This window comes from Panthera uncia (genome assembly GCF_023721935.1).
Source record: "Panthera uncia isolate 11264 chromosome B3 unlocalized genomic scaffold, Puncia_PCG_1.0 HiC_scaffold_1, whole genome shotgun sequence".
Taxonomy (NCBI): Eukaryota; Metazoa; Chordata; class Mammalia; order Carnivora; family Felidae; genus Panthera; species Panthera uncia.
The window spans coordinates 12,743,117-12,759,595 of record NW_026057582.1 but is presented as its reverse complement, the minus strand read 5'-3'; the positions used below and the strand labels follow the sequence as shown (position 1 = coordinate 12,759,595).

Below are 16,479 nucleotides of genomic sequence, written 5' to 3'. Positions count from 1 at the left end.
CTGGCTTCTCCTCCTGTAATCCTTAACCTGGTTCAACATCATTCTCTGCCCCGTGAGTGACGCTGAAAATCCCAGTCATCTTGACTCCTCCCTCAACCACCTTCCCACAGCAACTCCCCCCAACACACACGTCTCCGGGGCCTGCTGGAACCCGGGTTTTTGCAGTATCTGTCAGGATCCAGTAGGACAAGAGAATCACTCTAGTTCTTACAGATAAAAGAGATTTAAGGGGATGAAACAGATGAAAAGACAAACAGGATGGTGTGGCGTCCAAGAATTCTGAAACGTCAGGAGGCCACTGACATCCCGAGGGCCAGAAAGGACCGAGGGAGGAGATGGAGTTACGAGAGCTCAGAAGCTGGGGCTACTGGGTGGGAGACGCAACCCAGCAGAAGCTCCCCTGTGGGAGCCAAAACCTCAGGGGAAGTCTGTCAGACCCCCACAGCTGGGGCACCTGCTGTCAAAAGTGCTGCTGGAGGCAGACAGCAAGAGCGAGTGAGCGACAGAGAAATACCCTGGCTTCTCTCTCCTTTTGCTCCCCGATTTCCTGCCAATGCTTCCTGTTGGCCAAACCCAGGCAGCAACCAACTGACTAGGGGATCTTGGAAACAGCTGGCAGAAGTCAGGCGCCCTGGGATGTAGAGCAACAAGAGGGAAAGAGCCCGCAGCCAGTTCACCTCCCTGACCGGTCCCCTTCCCTATAATCTTTAATTCCTTCTAATCCATTCTCCGTTCCATGCCAGAAGGATCGTTCTTACTTATAAACTTAAGTTGCTCTTGGTTGGCAGTTTCCTGGCAGGGCAAAAGAGGACTCCTCCCCCAGGCTGACTTTGTCAATCAACGCCAAATACAGGAAGTGCTGTTCCCTTGACCACACCGTAGACTGGGTATACGGTGTATATAACATGGGGGCTGCTGCTGAAGGTATTACTGAACTTACTGGCTAAATATCATTCCTTTCTGACCAGGGTTGTTTGCCACGATCAAGAGGCTTGGGGCTCCAATGAAAAAATGCCATGTCAAAGGAAGTGGAGAACAAGTAAAGGCTAATTAAAATCTATTAAAACAGGGCACCTGGAGGGCTCAGTCGGGTAAGCATCTGACTTGGGCTCAGGTCATGATCTCACTCACAGTTGGTGAGCTCCAGCCCCACTCTGGGTGAGCACGAGCCCTGCTTCGGGTGAGCCCCACTTCTCTCTCACTCTCTCTCTGCCCCTCATGGGATTCTCTCTCCATCTCCCTTTCTCTGCCTCTCGCTCACTTGCACCCTCTCTCTCTGAAAAAAAAATAATAATAAAATCATAAAAAATACATTTTAAATTTTAAAAATCTTTTAAAACTATAGAGTAGTAAGAGACAGAATTGAGAAATCAAAAAATTTCCTAGAAAGAAAAACTCAAGCTCAGATGGCTTACCGGTGAATTCTACCAAATGCTTAAAAAATTAACACAATACTTGGCAAACTCTTCCAAAGAGCAAAAGAGGAGGAACACTTCAAAACTGACTCTGCAACACCAGTGTTACCTTGATAACCAAAACCAGACAAAGACATCACCAAAAAAACTACACCAATATCCATTCTGAGTATAGAAGTGAAAATCCTGGACAAAATATTAGTGCATCAAACCCAGCAACATATAAAAAGAGTGTATATATGCCCTAAGTGGGATTTATCCCAGGAATACAAGGCTGATTAAACATATGAAAATCAATGTAATACGCCACATTAGAAAAATAAAGCACAAAAATTTACATGATCATCTCACTAGAAAAAAGCATTTGACAAAACCTAACATTCTCTCATGATAAAAAAACACTCAACGAACAGAAATAAAGGAAAACTTCTTCAATCTGATAAACGCCATCTATGAAAAACCCACAGCTAACGTCATATCCAATGATGAAAGACTGTAAGCTTTTCCCCTATCTTAGAAGATCTCTGTTCTGGTCATTTGTATTAAACATTAGAATAGAGGTTGTAGCCAATGCAATTAAGCAGCAACAACAAAAGGCATCAGAGTGGAAAGGAAGTAGTAAAACTATCCTTTTTACAGGTGACATGATCTTGTCTAGAGAAAACCCTATAGAATCTGTACACACCAAAAAATTATTAGAGCTAAAAAAATCAGTTCAGCAAGGTTATAAGGTAAGAGATCAATATACAAAAAAACACTTGTATTTTTTATACACTAGCAGTGAACACTCTGAAAATGAAATTAAGAAAACTATTCCAGTTATGATAGCATCAAAAAGAAGAAAATACTTAGGAATAAATTTAAGAAAAGGAATGGAAGTCACACTGAAAATTACAGAACACTTTTACAGTCAAATGTTCTACCACTGAGCTATACCCCTACAGAACACTTTTGAAAGAAATTAAAGAAGACATTCTGTGTTCATTGACTGGAAGACAATATTAATCAGATGGCAATACTCGCCAAATTGATCTATAGGTTCAACAGAATCCTCAAATTCCCAGCAGTATTTTTTTTCCCAGTAATTGACCACTTGATCCTAAAATGTATATGGAAATGTAAGGAACCCAGAAAAGCCAAAATAATCTTAAAACAGAGCAAAGTTGGAAGACTCATGCTTCCATATCTCAAAACTTAATACAAAGCTACCGTAATAAAGACAGTGTGGTATTGGCGTAAGGACAGAAATATAGACAAATGGTGGACTAGAATTAAGAACCCAGAAATAAACCCTTACATTCATGTTCATCGATTTCAACAAAGACATCAAGACAACTCAATGAAAAATAGTCTTCTCAACAAATGCTGTGGTAATAACTGCATATCCACATGCAACAGAATGAAGTTCTCACACCATACATAAAAATTAATTCAAAGTAGATTATAGATCTAAATCTAAGAGATAAAACTGTAAAACTCTTAGAAGAAAACATAGGAATACATCTTTGTGACCTCAATTAAGTAGTGATTTCTTAGCTACAACACCAAAAACATAAAAGCAACCAAAAAAAAGAGTAGAAGAAACACTGAACTTATTCAGAATTTAAATTTTTTAATGTTTATTTTTGAGAAAGAGAAAAAGAGAGAGTGCGCGGAAGAGGGCCAGAGAGAGAGGGAGACACAGAATCCGAAGCAAACTCCAGGCTCTGAGCTGTCAGCACAGAGCCCGACACGGGCTTGAACCCACGAACCGCAAGACCATGACCTGAGCCGGAAGTCGGACGTTTAACCAACTGAGCCACCCAGGCGTCCCAAACTTAATCAAAAATTTAAAACGTTTATGTTTTGGGGGGTGCCTTCGTGACATACCACTTCATACCCACTAGGATGGCTATAATCAAGAGGACAGATTATAGAGTCAGCTTCACGGCGGACAAGTTGTAAAGCAACGGGAGCCTCTAGAGTAGTACAGCCGCTTCGGAAAATAGTTGCAGTTCCTTGAAACGTGAAACCCAGAGTAGTCACATGATCCAGTCATTCCATTCCCAAGTGTATACCCAAGACACATGAAACTATACATGCCCCCCAAATTTTATGCACAAATGTTCACAGCAGCATTATTGATGATAGCCCCAAAGTGGAAACAACCTCTTGTCCATCAACTGATGCATGGATTAATAAAATGTGCAAAACGTGACATATCCATACAATGGAATATTATTTGGCCAAAATATGAACGAAGCACGGATTCATGCTACAACAGGGACAAACCCTGAAAACATGCTAAGAAGCCAGACACAAAACATCACACACTACATGATCCTGTTTGTATAAAATGCCAGAACAGGCAAATGTAGTGGAGACACAAAGTGGTTGACTTCGGCTGGGGGGATGTGAATTAGGCAATGGGAAGTGACACTGGTGATGGGGTGATGAATGCACAACTCTGAATGTACTAAAAACCACTGAACTTTAAAAGGTTGTATTTTATGGTATCTGAATTATATCTTAATAAATCTGTTTTTTTTTTAAAAAAGCTATATTTGACCATATAAGCTATACAAAGACCATATAAGCTAGACAAAAAAGCTATACAAAGACCATATTTGTAATATGAAAAACTGAAACAATACAGATGTTCCATAGGAAAAGTGGCTCAAAAATATCCCATAAGGCACACCACCATGCCGTCATTAAAAACTTTTTTCAAAGATACTTAATGACCTGGAAAAATAATTATACATATACATATACACATACAGTGAAAAAGTAGACCATAAATAGTATATCTAGCATAATCCTAACTGTATTTAAAATAGCATAGGAGCGCCTGGGTGGTTCAGTCACTTGAGCATCGACTCTTGATGTTGGCTTGGGTCATGATCCCAGGCACACGGGATTGAGCCCCACATCAGGCTCCACGCTGAGCACGGAGCCTGCTTGGGATTCTCTGTCTTTCCCTCTGCCCCTGTCCCCTGCTTGTGGGCTCTCTCTCTCTCAAAATAAAATTTAAAATATTATATAAATATATTTTTATATATTTTATATATTAAATATATATAGATATAAATATAGATATAGATATTTAGATATAAAATATCTATATGTAGACACATAAATTTAAAAATATATATTTATATTATATATATATTATATGTAATATATATGTGTATATATGTATGTATGTGTGTATATATATATATATATATATATATATATATGTGTGTGTATTTAGCAGTGGTCAACTAGCTTAAGTGGTAGCATGAGGACTGATTTTACTTTCTGCTTTACATTTTTCTTTATTTTCCAAACAGCCGGCACTCAACACACAACCAAAGAATCGAAGTTCATTTTTAGGTCAAAGGGGTTCTATTCAGTGTGGGCCAGAAGGAGAGGCAGCAGGTCCCCTACCCTATGGACAAAAAAGCACAAAGGTACAGCCCTCTGCAGAACAGTCTGGAAATACTTCTCTTTTGACCCAGAAACTCCCCTTCTGGAAATCTCTCCCAGGGAAATCATTAAGGACAAGCACAAAGACCAGGCCGAGAGGGTGGTTCGTCACAGCTTTACGTGTAACAGTAAAAAGCTGAAAACAACCTACATGTCCAAAAATAGGGGCTTTTTAGTTAAATATATTATAGCTTGCCCATATAATGAAATGCTGTACAGCTGCTAAAAGTGTTTATGATCTGAAGTGGAAAAAGCAGGTCACAAAGCAGTGTATGTGGTATAAACTCATTTTTATAAAAAAAAAAAAATCACACATGATAATTATAGAGATCTAAAAGTAAATGCACTAAAATGTTAACAGAGGTTGGCTCTGGATAGACCAAGTGATGGATATTTTTATGTTCTTTTGACTGGTCTGTATTTCTGATTTTTATATAATGCACATGTATGTTGTCTGTAACAAGAAGAACAGTAAAATAAAATGATGGGGGAAGGGGCAGGAGGTCAAACACAGGGACAGCCAGAAGTCCCACCTCACTGCCCAAGGAAAGGAGCATGCTAGACAGGACCTTGGGGAGGGGAGGGTGAGACCATCACAGCCACCCGTCGCCCCCAACTGCAGGTGTATGTCTGACTACACAAATCTCCTGTTGACCTCGGATTTAAAGACTTCAAAGCATTTTCCCATTTTGTCTTAATTCCGCCTTCTCAGGACTCTCACCTGAATATTATTATCCCCATTTTGCAGGTAAAACAAGTAGGACTTAGACACTTAAATCAAATGGTTTAAGAATCACAGAACAGAATGAGGGGTTCGCAGGTTATCTGACACCAGACCCTTGTCGACAACAACCCCACTCTAAATGAGTTTATGCTCCAGCTGAAAGGCAGCTCGATAAAGCAGAGAGAGTAGGGATTCTGGGGTCCACCGGCCTTGAGGTGAATCCCACTTCACGTCCGAAATTCAGCCTCTCAACTACTCACAGGGAATGATAATCCCTGAGCACAGGACTGCTGCCAGAATGGGGTGCAGTCACACAGGTAAATCAGCAAGCATCACGCCTGCCTCTGGGCAGGGCTCGATAAATGCTAACCCACCGGGAACCCCCACCTCTTAGGGCAGCCAAGCCCTGAGGTAGCTCCTGCTAGTAGAAAGACTCCCAGATATGGGCCTAACATTGGACTCGGTGAAGTTTCCACTGCCCCGCTCTGGCCCCATCCCCGAGGACAGAACAGAGAAGTCTTTCTTCCCCCAAGGGCCCTCCACCCCTGGAGACTGTTCTTTTCCAAAATGCCCCATTCCTTCAGCGCTTACCCACCTGATATGGTCTGGTTGGAAGGCCCCTCCAGTCCAGTCCACAGAGACTCCGTCACAGAGCAGCCATGGGGCTCCTCTCATGTTCCTTCTACCCTGCAAGGACCGCTGCCAGGGAGAAAAGGGTGTTCAGGGCCCTGGGCCTCTTTGACGAGAGGACTCCTATTCAGAAGAGCCACACTATGGACTTCTATCATAGAAGTCTGATTCTCCCGGTGGGACCACCCCTCCTCATCACGGCCTTCATGCAAGGCCTAAGCCAGTCCCTGGGCACGATTCTGGCCCCTGTAACTACATCAAGGACGGGAATGTGATCCACCAGGGCCAAGGAGACACAGTGAGAATGTGGCCGAGGTTTCTGAGACTTACACCTAAGAGAATCAAGAATCTGGAGCCGCCCCAGCCGCCTGGAGCCTGGAATGGGAACCAACACAGAGGACGGTAAGCTGAGAAATGGAGAGAAAGCACCTATCTCTGAGGCCTGAATGCGGCTGCCGCTGAGGTCGGCCTGGGTTGGGTTTTCTTTCACCGACAACTGAAAGTTGTCTTTCAGAAGACACAGATCTTAGCAGAACTTCAAAATGAGCCTCCAGCTTGGCTCGGGGCCTCACCTCCCCTTACACTGCTTCCCTTCTGCGTGTCCCTGGGGGCAGGGGCTTGGCCCCACCTCCCGAAAGCCTTGTGGGGTGGAGTTTGAGTTGCTGACTAGGATTTGCACTGCCGCCTCCCATCCTCTCTGTGAACAAAACACATTCGTTTACTGCTGGGGCGGGGTAGAGCAGAGGACAGGGACCCTCTGCCACTGGTCTGCCCCTTCCCTACTCCCATGTCCCCGGTGACCATCACATCTCTTCGGTGACACTCTCTCCCACCAAGTACACGAGTGGCCTCACCCCAAGCCCTGGTCACCGCCCCTGTGCCTGAGGCCGAGCAAAGGGCTCAGAAGACTTCAGCCCCCCGGCCTGAAGAGGGCAGGGGGCCCCCTACGTGAGTGTGAGTGTGACCGCGGAGGCCTTCAGCACTGGCAGGGCATGGCCAGCCTGCAGCCAACCCACCACACCGGGGCTGCCCCGGGACCAGCAAACTAACATCTCCAAGGATGGAGCCCACAGCATCCTGAAAGCTGAAAGCCCCCAGTGAACATGTTTCCACTTTCCTGGGGGAAGCTGGGGCTGCTCCTGGGAGCCAATATTCCACGATGGGAAAACACGCTTCGAAGCAGAAAAGTAAACCACCATGTAGGAAACAAATGCCTCAAGTCACCTGGTCGAGGGTCTGGCCTCGCCTTGACATACAGTGCTGTTAGAATCAGCCCCTAGGGAGAAGAGCCGATATGCCTTCGTTCTGTATCTTTTACATTCCACAGAGGCAACCCCTGCTTAACACGGCAGCCTTTTGGGGGGTATGACGGTCCTCAAGCCATAACCACCCACCGTCTGAAGAATTTCCAACTCAACTTGTTCCAAGCCTTTTTCCATGCCACCCAGATGCCCAGGACTGAGCCAAGTGTGGAGAAGTCACACCCGAGCAACACTTGATAAAAAGCCCCTCATCAATGGACTGCATCCGTTATGCTGACTTATCTAAATTTGCTCTGGTAGGAGGCCCACAGGAGACAGTGGGCAATCCCCAGGTGCCTCTTCCGAAAACATTCGTAGAGAATGTTTAAGTCTCTTGGCCTAACAACCGCTTATGCTGAGCTGAAGTCTGCGGGTGTGTGAAGACACTGGGTTTCAAGCTGGGGAGAACAGGGCTGGGATCCAAACCTTTTGGAGACGGGTTCTCTATTTACAGACTAGTGCTTATCAGTTGCGGAAGACAGGTGGTGGTTCTGGAAAGCCTCTCTTGAGAGCTCCCTTGCCCCTTCGTACTGCCCACTGCACAAGGCAGGTGTCTTCGTTCCTTCCCTGACGCTGACCCCTGAGATGGAGACACTCAGAACGCACACGGACAGTCGAAAGAGAACCCTAGGGCCAGCTTTACTGGAGGCAGGCAAAAGAGGATGTAACATTTTCCAAGGGGAAGTCATTATAGGATTCTCGTGCTATTCATCACACCTGCGCTTCTGGGAAGACCAAGGGGTCCATGAGCTCTGCAGATTCTAGAGAAGGGGAGGTCTTTAGGGATCAGCCTCCGACCTTCGACCTCCGGTCAGGAAGGGGTGTCCAATCAGAAGAGACAAGCCCTCCTCCTGGGAGCCGAACCAAGAGATGGTTTCTCCTCAGCTATCTCTCCTCTCATCAGCCAACATATTTAGCATGTTCCTTACAAAGACAGCAGTCAGTTGACTGTGTGAATTGTTCCTGCCTCTTACAGGAACACTACTTGAATCAACTGATCCATTCCAAGGTGAATGGTCCTTTGTGATAAAACCATGAATGTGGGCCCAATTCCAAAGACCTCTAACCCTCTGGGTCAGCCTTGGGCAAGACTGGTGAGGGGCAAATGGACTAGTCTTGGGCCCCACCCTCAAGCAATCCCCTTAGGGTAACCTATCCATCTGCCCCTGGCCACTGGGTACTGCCCTCCTCCAACACCATCAACACCTTTTCCTCTTTATGGGGCACTCCAGGCCTCAGATCTTTGGCTTGATCTGCCCCTAGAGATTTCCCTCTAAATATACTGTTCCCAGGTCCCACTCCTGGGCCCAAACCCTCTGCCAGACAAGGCAGATATACTAAGGCAACGATTCCCTCTCTCCATGGCTGGATGTTACCTGGGGCTTCTGGAGAGGTCTATCCATCTGAGGTCACACCCAAGAACAAAATTAGCTAAACTTTGTTGCTCTGCCAGGTGCTGTGCTAAGAGCTTTACAGGTATTCACTCTTTCCCTACGATAACCCTACAATGCAGATACTATTATTATCTCTATTTTATAGAGGAAAAAAACGGAGCCCCAGTGACGTGAAAGCAACTGGCCAAAGATCTTATAGCTGATAAGAGACAAAGCTGGAGATCAGATCTGGGCAGTCGGGCTTCAAAAGCCCCAGGCTCTTAACCAATGCATCAGAGGAACAATTTGAAACCAGGAGCAAAGGAGGAAGAGAGAATGTGGCTCCAGAGAGCTCCCCCACAGGGTGCCACCTTCTCTACCTGGGCACAGAGGCCGTGCAGCCTGACGGGCAGGTTTCCTACCTCATCCTGGCCCTCCCTCCAGTTTACTGGGTGTCATCAGGCAAGTCCCTGAGCCACGCTGGCACAGTCTCCCCCACTGGAACACAGAACATTTGTATGAGGGCCCCGTTTGCCCTTTGCAATCAATCCTTCTCTGCCTGATACCACGCAATCTAGAAAGGAAGTGTAATACCACGCCACTGTCTCCGGGTCCATGATGTCCCTCCTCTTGGGCACCAAAGCCTCAGTCTTGCACGTCCCCTTCCATTCGCCCGAGAGCAGGCTACTTCTTTCGGCCACTTCCAGCTGGGTGAGAGACCACACTCTACTGGACATGTCTAATCAGAGGCTGACGTGTGCCCCTGGTCTTGTTTTTCCCAGGTGACTATGGTCCTATAGCAACGTCTCACCAATGGACTGTCAGCAGAAGCGAGGCGTGCTCCTTGTGCTCACCCAGACATCTCTCTCTCTTCCCCTTTGCAGGAGCTGCAACACATCAGCAAGCCGGCTTCAATCACAGAGATGAGGACGACACCCTAGTGCCTGGGGAAAAACGGTAACCTCAGGGAACACAGCTGCCCCACCAGCTGTGACCAGTTGGAATATTACAGGACTTCTCTCAGATGGGAGCCAGTGCGTGTTTGGTCCCTGTAGGATGAAAAGGTACATGCCAAGGCTGTCTATAAAGTCCACATCCAGGAAGGCAAGCCACTTCCAGCTTCACTGTCCCATCTGCAGAAAGTCACCCCGTGTCCAGCAGATCTAAGTCCCAAAATAGACAGTGGCCATGTGTCCACTGTTCCCAAGCCTTCCCGTTTGGGAAAGAAACATTTGTGGCCATTTGGTGTCCTGGAGATTTCACCTGAAACCTCAAGCTGTATCCCAGAACAAAGATGTCTACTCACTGGATTAAACCAATGCTATCAGAAGCTAAAGTGTTTCTCAATTCCCTCTATTCCCACCCTCTATTTGTCTGCTTCGGTTTAAGAAATGAAGGAAGGAGTTAAGGGGATGAGGGGGAGGTGAGATCCACTTAGGAACTCTCTGATCATGGAAGTGAACTGAAACGTACAACCTTTTGGAAAGAGATCCATGTCCGGCTCTGTCATGGTGTGATGCCAGCATATGCTCTCATAGGTACTTCCCATGATTGGAAGGATATGACCCTGAATCACTAAAATATGCCCAATATGTTGCCTACAAACAAAACGCATCTCACTGTGACCGGCTATGAGCCAAGGCACCTGGAATCACCTGAGCTACACGACGGGCATCTCAGTAAAAATCCAAGCAAGGGAACTTTTATAAATTTCACTCAATAACTGAGCACCAATCATGTGCCAAATACCGTGGTAAGTGCTGAGGCTCGCAAACAAACAAAGAGCTCTTCCTTCAGAGGAGCTCATGGACTGGTGGGGGTGTCTGATCATAGGACAGCTAACACTACTATGATTTTCAGGCAGTCTGCTAATCTACCACGCAAAGACAGCAGAGAACCTGATTAACTCTGAACGTGTGAGTCCCAGAAGGGGTCAGAGAAGATGGGAGGTGTGAGCTTGAGGCACAAAATCTACAGGTAAAACTCTAGGCAAGGAGAAGGAATTAAGGTGGAGGAACAAGGAAGGTGAGTCTGCAAAGAGGGGTGTATATACAAATGACGGGTATTCTCCAGTGATCTGAATGTCTTCTACATGAGGAGACCCTACCTGGCCCAAGCATCCTCTGACCCACATGCCAGCAGAGCAGCATGATTAAGAACATGGGCTCGGGAGCTGCTCACGCTTCAGACTGAGTCCCCCTTCTGCCGCTCAGTAGGAGAGCATGGGCTCCAGCACCGGTCTCTGCGTTCAAGTCTTAGCTCAGCCACTTCCTGGCTTTGGGACCCTGGGTAGCTTATCTAACCTCCCTGTGCCTCAGTTTTCTCATCTCTAAAATGGAAAGAATAACAGAGCCTACCTCATAGGGTGGTTGTGAAGACTGGCTGATACCCAAATGAGGGGCACAGAGCCTGGCACAAGTAGGCATCGGTAACATTCCAGTAACCTCGCCCAGTCTCACTTCCTTGGTCTGTAAATTAGAGGTTTGCAGGATTTAAGAGACACTAAAGCCCTAACTGATAACTGAATGATTTTGGCTTCTGATTCCCAATAAGCCAAGGCTAACATCAGCCCGTCGGGGGAAGCGCTCCCAGCAATGGCTGGAGAAGCAGATATGGAAGTTCATGGACATTTCCAGGCTCTGGCTGGCAGCCCGGCTCAAGTCAGGCCTCCGGAAGCCATGGACCAGTTTAGGTGACCTGTGAAAGGCCAATTCCTCCACCTCCAGCAGCACGCAGGTGGCACAGGGGAGGGGTGTCCCAGGGGCTGCTGTGCTCAGCTCCAGCCAGGGCCTGCCCGGGGGCAGTGAGGGGACCGCTCTTTCCTTCTTCCCAACAGAGCTGGAATTAACTGGATGGTCCCAATCTGGAAATGTCAGCAGCTAATTCAAAAGCACTGGAAACACGGAGCTGACCACACCAACCCCGTCTCCAGGGCCTGCAGGTTAGCGGTTCGCACGGAGCGGTGAGTCCTCCGTATATTTTGCGTTCATCGAACATTTGTCCGCAATCTCTCCTAAAAACTTCTCAAGGACCTTGATGAAGAAAGAAGAACCAAAGAGTATTGCTACACAGAATTAAGACCAAGAGCCTCTTGAACTCCTTAGAGAAACTGGCCTGTCTTTGGGCATCTCCAAGAACTAAAGGGGCAACTTTTCTGCCACTCATAGTCACTTCTTGTGGTCCCCCCATTAAACACTTAGCTTGTAAGCCAAGAGTTGTGTCATGTTCATTATGTTACAGGCACTGTTTTAAGCATTTTCTATATACTATCTCATGTAATCCTCATGACAACCCAAGGAGAGCTTGACAGATGGGGAAACTGAGGTACAGAGCCATTAAGAATTTGCACAAGGGCGCAGAGCCAGTACATGATGGAGGTAGGCATTGGACCCAGAAAGATGGCTAAGCACTGGTGGTCCACACTGCCTCTCACGTGGCCGACGCAGGTTCTCAGGGCTGGGGGCCTCCACTGGCAAAAGTGACCCTTCCCTCTCCCATACACGTGTGACACTGAATGTGCCCACGGAAGTCAGAAGCTAGCCAGGGCCCGGTCTCCCGTGAGCCGGGCAGCGTGTCTCAAGAGCCAAGTGCCTCAGGGTGCCTAGGTGGCTCCGTCGGCTAAGTGACCAATTTCAGTTCAGGTCATGATCTCAGGGTTCATGGGTCTGAGCCTCACATCAGGCTCTGTGCTGACAGCTCAGAGCCTGGAGCCTGCTTGGGATTCTGTGTCTCCGTCTCTCTCTCTGCCGCGTGCACACTTTCTTTCTCTCTCTCTCTCTCTCTCTGTCTCTCTCTCTCTCTCTCTCACACACACACACACACACAAATAAATACACATTAAAAAAAATTTTTTAAAAAAGAGCAAAGTACCTCAGCACCATGGCTAGGGGCCCACTGCTCACCACATGTCACCCAGGGCAACTCAGGGACCAAGTCTTCTGTCCTCCTTGCCCACCTGCAGCCACGAGACTCTGCTGGCAGTGCCACCTGCAGATGGTCTGCCCCACCAGCCTGTCTTGGAGCCAATGCGAGGACCTGAGCTGTTGCTGCGAAGCAGGCCTCAGAGCCATCCCCCACCCCCAGCTAGCAAACACCCCTGGCTAAATCCACCAGCCCCCAGGTGACTGGAAACTGCCAGAGGAAGCTTTGTTCTCACTGGAGAATATCGTTCCTGGCCCCAAATCACACACGAGCTCCCATAAGCCTAAGCCACGTGAGGTGATGTGAGATGACGGAGTGGGCACCACGAAGAAGCGGGCAGCAAACCACCAGAACGCCCTGGCCAGACAGACGGCATCCTTTCCCAGCCCGCACGGATGTAGAGAAGATTAAGTAGATGAACCTGGCAGCACTCGAGGCTCCCCAGGGAACTGGGTGACTATGTCACCCCTGTCACAAAGCTCATAAGTGTGCCTCGGGCCAGGTCTTTGTTCAATATCGCATAGGACAACCAGTCAGACAGCCAGCAGCACACAGATGACCAGCTCGCCGCCGTTCTGGTGGCCCCTGTGCCCAGCCACAGTCCATCACATGCACGGTTTGGACAGTAGGTGGCAGGAGGGAGAGGAGCAGCTTCAAATGGTCCCTTTCCTCCCAAGGCCTTTGGAATTCAAAGTGTCCCTCCTCCTCCAGGAAGCCTTCCTGGCCCTGCGGGTCTGTGCGACCTCTGTTATCTCCAAAAAGCTGTTAGCCGTGCCCGACTTTTACCGTTTGCTGCCTTGTTTGGGGCTGATCTTTTAAAATGTTATTTAATAAGCACTTCATAGGCCAGGTACTGTGGTGCTCTGCATACATTATTCGACTGAATCCTTAGAATACATCTGTGAAGCGAATATGATCATACCCATTTCACAGATGAGGAAGTAGCAGCTTGGAAAGGTCAAATAATGTATGTGTCCTGCCTCTGGCATTTTTCCCTCTCTGAGACTGCATTCTCACACATTTGGTTACAAACTCCTTCCTGGCAACTGGGGTGATTTATACTTGCTTCTACCCCTACAGCCCCCAGGCACACAGCTAAACACCGGACGACTGACTGTGCCAGGGATGGCCATCCGCAGGGACCGATCAGCCTTAATTAGCCCAGAGGCGGCATCAATGAATACGACTGGTCAGCCACGTGGCCACGTGGCCCTATGACAAGACTCCCTGCATGTGCTGTGCAGGATCCCCATTACCCCATAAACCCCTGCTTTCCTTGCAGATTAGTTATCAGCACCCTTTCCGTGTTCGGCCTTTCCTTGTTTTGGTGAGAACTGCAGACCGGAGGCTCTGAGGAAGCAGAGTGTGGCTGGGCCTGAACTATGCAATGCACGTGGTGGGCTCCACCCCGAGGCCTTGCTGGGGACTGCCAGTCCAGGGCACGGGTCGGCCTGCAGGCTCCACGCAGGGCAGCGTGGCCCCGGGGACAGCCTCTGGGGAGGGAAGGCTCGGGCTCACCTTTGGTAGCGTAGGCTTCCGCAATCAGGCGCAGCCTGTAAGGAGGGACGGCGGTCAGCGGCAGATCATCGAGGCCCCCCCGGGCATAGATGTTGAGAGCCTCCTTATAATCTCCTTCCACGTAATTCAACTTGGCCATGATCAGACTGGATTCTTGTAGGAACTCTGACTAGAAGGAAAAGGAGAGAGAGAAACGTTTTCCGACGATGCTCTGAGTCACGCTCCCTCGGGGGCCCTCCACCTGCTGCTGCAAAGCCTTGAGGCTCTCTACACAGAACCCACACTTGAACGTGCAAAGCAGGGTGTTCACGACGGCCCCGAAGTGGAAACAACCCAAATGCCCATCGACTGAGGAACGGATAAGGAAAATGTGGGCTAGCCTCGCGGTGGAATAATCCTCAGCCAGAGTGAGAAATGAAGTACTGGCCCACGCCACAACACAGACGAACCTCAGAAACCTTACGGCAAGTGAAAAAGCCAATCACAAATGGCTACATATTTAATGCTTCCATTTATGTGAAATGGCCTGAATGGTCAAACCTATAGAGGCAGGAGGTAGATTACCGTTTGCCTGGGGCCGGTGGGTGAGAGGATGGCAGGTGACTGCTAATGGGTACGGGTTTATTTTGGGGGGTGTTGAAAATGTTCTAAACTAAGGGTAATGACTGCACGAGTCTCTGAATATACAAAAAAAACCCCACTGAATCGGACATTTTAAATGGGAGAATTATATGGCACATGAATTACATTTCAATAAAGCTGCTGTAAAACAAAACAAAACAGAACAGAACAGAACACTGAGGCTCCCCTCTGGCCCCTGTGCTTGGCTATGCTGGGCCCAGAATGGAAGGGACACTTTATGAACAAAAACATACAAGCACCTGTCTCAAAAAAGGACATCCGGGTAGGTCCTGCCCATTGCACAGGGGGTATGCCACAAGACCGTAACCCAAAGGACTCCAGGAGAGAGGCTTTCTAAATTGGTGCAGGGCACCTGGGTGACTCAGTTGGTTAAGCATTTGACTCTTGATTTTGGCTCAGGTCATGATCCCACAGTTCATGGGATCAGGCTCTATGTCAGGCTCTGTGCTGACAATGCGGGGCCTGCTTAGGATTCTCTCTCTCCGTCTCTCTGCCCCTACCCCCGTGCATGTGCATGCATTCTCTCTCTCTCTCTCTCTCTCTCTCCCCAAAATAAATAAATAAACATTTTAAAATAATAATAAACAAATTAGTGCAAAACCCAGGACTTTTCTTTCCAGGGGCAAACTTTTCCCACTGAGCCATTCTCCTTGTCAAGGTGACTGAGCCCTGGTCGCCTCCACAGAGGCTGCAAGCTCTAACAGTCGTCTGATGGGCCCTCGTTCCTCTCCAGCCAGGAGCACTTGGCTCCCCCAGTCCACACCCACCCCACCCCCTGCCCTTCTTCCAGGCCACTACTCCTCAGCAGGAAAAGAAGAGACGACCCAGCCATCTATAGAAGGAAGCAGATTTATACCCTGGTGCAGGCCTTCTCCCTGGAACCCAAGCTACGCGAGGCTAGCTTCGCCAGCATACAGGAGCTCGCCAGGAAGCTGCACTGTCCCGCAGCCTGCAGCTGGGAGGGGGTGGGCAATGCACAGGTCACCTGCCAGAGCATGGCAAAGCAGCTGTCCGCCAGGATGGTCAGCTTCCACGTATTTCTTTCTTTTTTCTTCGAGTACAGTTGGCACACAATGTTACATTAGTTTCCAGTGTATAACATGGTGATTGGACAACTCCGTAAGCTAGGCTGTGCGCATCACAAGTGTCACTACCTTCTGTCACCATAGGATGCTCTTAGGATACCATTAATGTGTTCCCTAGGCTGTGCCTTTTACCCCCATGACTTCTTCAGTCCAAAACTGGCAGCTCGTATCTCCCGCTCCCCTTCACCCATTTTACCCACCCCTCCCTCCCCTCCCCTCTGGCACCCATCAGTTTGTTCTCGGTATTTATGAGTCTGTTTCTACTTTTTGTTTGTCTGTTTACTCATTTGTTGTTTTTTAGATTCCACATATAAGTGAAATCATAACGTTATTTCTCGAAAGGGAACAGGGGCAACAGGCAGCACTGGAGAGATGGCAAAATGGGCACAGGAAGTGAAGGGAACAAAGGGGTTTCTTTTT

The 16,479-nt window shown here is 48.0% G+C and overlaps 1 protein-coding gene across 4 annotated transcripts in view; it reads right to left on the bottom strand.

Moving 5' to 3' along the window:
* The window catches only part of TTC7B (tetratricopeptide repeat domain 7B), a 245,419-nt gene that overhangs the window by 209,925 nt on the left and 19,015 nt on the right, over positions 1-16,479 (bottom strand). For 3 of the 4 annotated variants that reach the window (XM_049612316.1, XM_049612319.1, XM_049612317.1), the window contains exon 3: positions 14,333-14,501. In XM_049612316.1, coding sequence (XP_049468273.1) covers positions 14,333-14,501 — 169 coding nt within the window. The remainder of the gene's footprint in view (positions 1-14,332; positions 14,502-16,479) is intronic. The other variant, XM_049612318.1, reaches the window with a different exon arrangement.